The sequence below is a fragment of the Embiotoca jacksoni genome, unplaced genomic scaffold, assembly GCF_022577435.1.
Source record: "Embiotoca jacksoni isolate LCO1_2020_lvr unplaced genomic scaffold, fEmbJac1.0.p SCAF_34, whole genome shotgun sequence".
In the NCBI taxonomy this organism is placed as follows: domain Eukaryota; kingdom Metazoa; phylum Chordata; class Actinopteri; family Embiotocidae; genus Embiotoca; species Embiotoca jacksoni.
Window position 1 is genome coordinate 2,230,675 of NW_027185386.1, and position 5,302 is coordinate 2,235,976.

The 5,302-nt window shown below is 42.5% G+C and overlaps 1 protein-coding gene across 1 annotated transcript; it reads right to left on the reverse strand.

The window, feature by feature from the left end:
• Positions 1-2,815: 2,815 nt before the first annotated feature.
• Positions 2,816-3,618, reverse strand: nog1 (noggin 1). Its single transcript, XM_069165455.1, has one exon. The coding sequence runs from the start codon at positions 3,616-3,618 to the stop codon at positions 2,950-2,952; it is 669 nt and encodes a 222-aa protein (XP_069021556.1). The 3' UTR covers positions 2,816-2,949.
• Between the last annotated feature and the right edge of the window lie 1,684 nt (positions 3,619-5,302).

Below are 5,302 nucleotides of genomic sequence, written 5' to 3' on the forward strand. Positions count from 1 at the left end.
AAAGTTCTGCTCCTGGTGTGATAAGAAACATGAGGGGAAAAAGTCCTGAGTGTATGATTATAAAAAATAACCACGAGAGATGCTGAAAGGTTACAGTGCTGAATACACTGCACAGACACCTGTTTTATAAATTAAAAAAAAAAAAAAAAAAAAAAAAAAAAAAAAAATCAGGTTGAAACCAGTTAGAAGAAACTATTATCTGGTGTATAGTCTCTCTCTAATCCTTCTGAGAGCTTCAACACCTGACCGACTGTGACACACAAAACCTGAAATAGGTGGTGGCTATCCACGGAGCTTGTCAACTCTGAACCCCCACCGTCGCTGGCTTTATGCAAAAAGGCCAAACCGCCATCATGGGAAAGACAGGAAGATCAACGTCAGCCGGGGGGTGTTTGTTCAAGCCGTTTCGTACAGATCTTTGGCCTTACGTTTGCTTATCCGGTGACAAGAGCCGGGATTTGTCTGCAGCGAGCGGAGTATATACGCACAGAGCCGGCTTGAGGGCTGAGGAGCATCATTACGGACTAAACACAACTAAAACAAAACACAGGCTGTCTGGTGCCCCGCAGTCTACCCGACCGAGGCTCTGGAACGACTGAGAGAGGGGTGGGGTGGGGTGGGGGGGTTGGGGGGAAGGGTTGGTCTTAGTCAGTAGGAGAGAGAAGCTCCAGAAACTGCACTGAAGATGAGTTTACAGGACTTTGGATGTAAATTCGTTTTCACAACGGAAACTTTACAGCATTATGCAGACGTACCCAACAATTCAGCCATTACCACGTAAGATAGGAGGGAGAAAAAACGTCAGACAGAGAAGGAACAACTGCCTTTTAACAGGAAGAAACCTCCGACAGAACTCGGGCTCAGTGGCGGCGGTGAGGAGGGAGAGCAGAGAGGAAAAAGAACAGCATCGAGATCCAGAGACATGCCGTTAAGATTTTAGTGGCTGTCTAAAGTCTTCAAAAATACAACAACGTCTGCTTGAAACGTATAAAATAATGCATGATATAGAGTCGATGTTATGGTTGGTCCAAACTCTGCAAAATACTCTTTTCCCCTCTAAATTTAAATAAACTTGAAGGGTTCATGAGTTGAAGGGATTCATTCGGATTATCAGTCAGTGAAAATGTCCATAACGTGTTGATGTCTGAATATTGAAGCGATGATTTAAAAAGTAAAAGAATAGAAGTAATAATGGGAACATTTTAAGTGTCAAATTGATCATGTAGAGAGGATATATTGTTCAATTTCATATTGGAATATTATTATCGATGCTGTAAATCATTAAAATAATGTTGGGACTCGTCCAACTACATCTTCTCATTAAACTCTTTGCAATCAAATATGGAGAACATTTAAACAAGTACTGCACAGAAAAACACAATTTTGACATACTTGTACTTTCCATGGGTACTTTTACTCCACTCCTCCCGACACTAGAAAGAAGTTTAAACTAGCTCTACCGCCGCAACACTGAAATGACTTAATTCTTCTAATTTCTGCTGCTTAATCAGCACTTTTATTCTTAATTGATGAACTACACTTTCCTGATAGTTTAAGGTCTGAAATGCAGGACTTAATGGAAGTTAATGGAGTATTTCTATTCCGTGGTTTTACTACTTTAAGTTAAGAATCCAAAGAGAACAATACAGCATATTTTATGAGTTGGTATGTTGTCATTTCACCACTGAAGTATTAATTAAGTAGCATTAAAAGTAAAGGGCAAGTGAATCAAAGTTAGTCAGAAATGTTTCCTTATAATGCACGTTTTATCAATGACATCTCATCTCTGTTTTCTGATCACTCGTTATGATCTCTGATCAACTGGAGAAGAAAGTCAAGACTTTTTTTTCTGGATTTTGGCTCTTTAATCTGTTCCAAATCAAATCCAGGGGAGGCCGAACAGTCAGCTGGCATGAAGGAAGCCAAAGTTAGAGAATAAATCAATTTCATTTCTGCTCACTTTTAAAGGCATGTTTAGCATCCAGTTTCTCCTGTTGGGGAGTAGAAATCTGCTACTCAGCTCCCTGCTGGGCTGCAAATGGGAAGGAGGAGTTTTGTGTGTGTGTGTGTGTGTGTGTGTGTGTGTGTGTGTGTGTGTGTGTGTGTAGATGACAGTGAGACCTGTGAGCAGCTGCTGATTCCTTTATCAGCTCGTAATGTGTCTGATGTATGACTGACGACCTGACCACTGATAAGATTACTGTTACTGGTGTAACAGGAGAGAACTTTTCACTACGGGATGCGTTTTACAACAAACAAACAAAATTAAATCATCTTGGAATAAATAAGAAGAATTACCTGCAAGTTTATCACCACATCCAGTATAAATTAAGACACGTTACGACATTAAATGCAAGAGAGTTAAGCCAGACCAGCACATGACTGTAAAAAGCACATGATGAGTAAAATTGGTGTCAGTGTGACATCTACACTGGCAGGTGACCTGAAAGGGATCCACAACACTCAGACTGGGTCACAAGAAGGAAAAAAGAAAGCACTTGAAATCATTTCAGTGTCGTTTTATTGTACGAATATAAAGAATAAATAGCACATTTCCTTAATTTACAGGATAAAACAAGTCACTGATACAGACAGGGCTGTATCATTTATAATCCACGTTTTTTTGTTTTTTTGTTTGTTTTTTAACTCTTGAGGTCGATCTGCTTCATCCCCACGTGGGAAAAACAGCAAGTCCTTATGTGGCTCTATGCACCTTAATCTCCATAAATACAAAATATATAACCAATATTCTCCACAAATAAAAGTAGACTCTGGTTACAAATAATACTGACTTTGTACAGGGAGTTTATATATAGAACTGCATGGCACCGCATATACAGAAAAAAATACATTCCTACACTCGGTAGTGCATGTGAAAAAGAATCATAAAAATACTGAGCTTATAATTTATGTTTAAAAGTCTTTTTCTTTTCTTTTTTTTCTTTTTTTTTAACTTGAACAGGAGCATTTGCAGTCCGTGATGATGGGGTACTGCACCGGTATCCAGGCGCACTTCAGCCCCCCTTTCCTCTGCACGCATCTCCACCTCAGTACCGTCAGGTGGGTCGAGCTCGCGGGCTTACACACCATCCCCTCCGGAACCGAGCACGACCTTTTGCTGAGGCAGCTGCCCGCGCGCACGAACCGCGGCCAGAACCTGTTGCCCAGGTCGGTCCAGGTGTACACGACCGGACAGAAGGAGTAGGCCCACAGCCACTGCTGCAGCCGCCGCTTCAGTTTCTTACTGGGCTTGTGCTTCTTGCCGAACTGCACGTCGAAGTCCACCGCTCGGATCTCCTTGGGCAGCACTCCACCCGGCTTCTGGATTTCTAAGTCGTCGAGCTCGTCGTTCCCGGTGAATTTGTCCTCCACGGGCGGTAAAACGGACAGAAAGCGGCCGTCAAAGTCCCCCAGGACGCTCTTCAGCTCGGTCTCGTTAAGGTCCCGCTCCTTGGGGTCAAAGACAGGATCCGGGTCCTCTTTTAATTCCACCAGCGGCAGGCTGTCACTCGGGATGGGGCGGAGAAGGTAGTAGTGCTGACAAATCCCGCTGTCCACGAGCAGTCCGAGAGACAGCAGCAGCAGATACATGGCTACGCACTGCTGAGACTGATCCATGTCAAAACCGGGAGATCAGCACACGCGCACGGAGCTGCTAAGAAAGAAAAAAAAAAGGGCACTTTCTTGTGCGCAATTACGCGTGAGCCGTATCCAAACCTGCGTCTGAGTAGTCCCTTCAAAACTCAGATTCCCATGATGAAAATCCGCGAGAGGAATAAAAGGTTTGTCCGTGGCAGCATCAGTGGAAACTTTTTTGGATGATCAGCGGCGTGACAAAGATCAGATGTCTCCTCGGGCACCGCGCGTCTCGGCTCGGCATGATGCTCCACTTGTCTCCTGTGCAGAAAAGCGCTGAGAACCCGCGAGACTCCGTTATATCCTGCACGCGGACCGTGATGTAATTCGTGTGCCCCCTCTTTGAATGTGGGTTTGTTGTCTAGGAGGACATCCCCAATACCTCCTTCTTCCACCACACCGGAGGAGGGGGTGGCTGGAGGGGTGGGGGGGGCGTGGGGGACGCAGGGAGAGGAGACGCCCCCTGTCGGTTTTCCAGACTTCCTTAAAAATCAGTCTTTCATTCTTCAGGGGGTGTTTGGTCATCTGCGTGGTGAATCTCCAAGGAACACAAACTTCTTGCCAACAAACCCTATTTTTAAACAATATCTGTATATTTAGTCATGTACAATTTGAAGGCACTGAGGTTGTTTTCATTTTAATATCCCATTCTTCACTTCATAAAGCTGACAAGCTGTGGTTCATTCTCTCAAACAGCTACAGCATCCTCCAGTAGTCATGTTACCTTCTACTTCAACTTAAAAAGCAGCATTTTAATGGCGGACTCTTGCTTGTATTTGAGTATTTTCATTTCATTTTTCTTTAGATAATAAAAAAAAAAGTTTATATTTGCCTGAACATTTCTTAATATTAAACTGGACATGAACAAAATCTCATACTCGTGTAGATCATCAAACCGATACGCAAACAATATTTGTTTATTCCGGGGATAAAGTTTGAGTTCTGTGTTGAAATTAACTTTATTTTAAAAATGAAGCATAAACTGTCCAAAATATGTATTAAGTGTTTATCTACTTTACTCCGAAAATCTTTTGTTTTTGCCTCCACAGCAACTCGCGTCTGTGGACAGTCAGGAAAAACAAAAACAACAAAAAAACAACAACTTTGATTTCTTTGAAATAGAAATCATCTAAGTGGCGATCCCAAAAAAAGGTAATTTTGTGGAAATGCATATTAATGATGCACAAAACACGATGTCAGATGCAGGCGTCCAGAAATTATGGGTTTCAAACTGTCCGTGCAAACATCATAAAGCTTTGATACACAGAATAAGAGACAACAAATATGTACTGTGTGCTATTTTTCTGACAGTACAGCTATAAAAGGAGACAAACGGAATCACATCTCCCAATTAGAAAACTTTTACTTGCTTGCCTGATTTACAGCCCGAATACGAGATGAAATGGCCCGTTAACGACACTTTTTGCAGTGTATTTACTGCTCCCGTCCAGCTCAAGTGGGACAATATTTCTGCCTGTAACGGTGCCACGGAGAGCCTCTCAATAAAGCCGGCCAAATTAGCTCTCAAATAAACAACACTCGCTAAAGCGGCGGCCGTGGAAAGTATCACAATTTGTGAAACCCGTCTAAAGCCCGCGCTCAGAGAATCATTCTTTGAAAAAAATTAAATAATAATAATTTAATGGAAGAACTTAGCCAGCTGCTA

Excerpts from the sequence above, each read along its gene's own strand:
- nog1 (XM_069165455.1), bottom strand. The coding sequence starts at position 3,618 with ATGGATCAGTCTCAGCAGTGCGTAGCCATGTATCTGCTGCTGCTGTCT.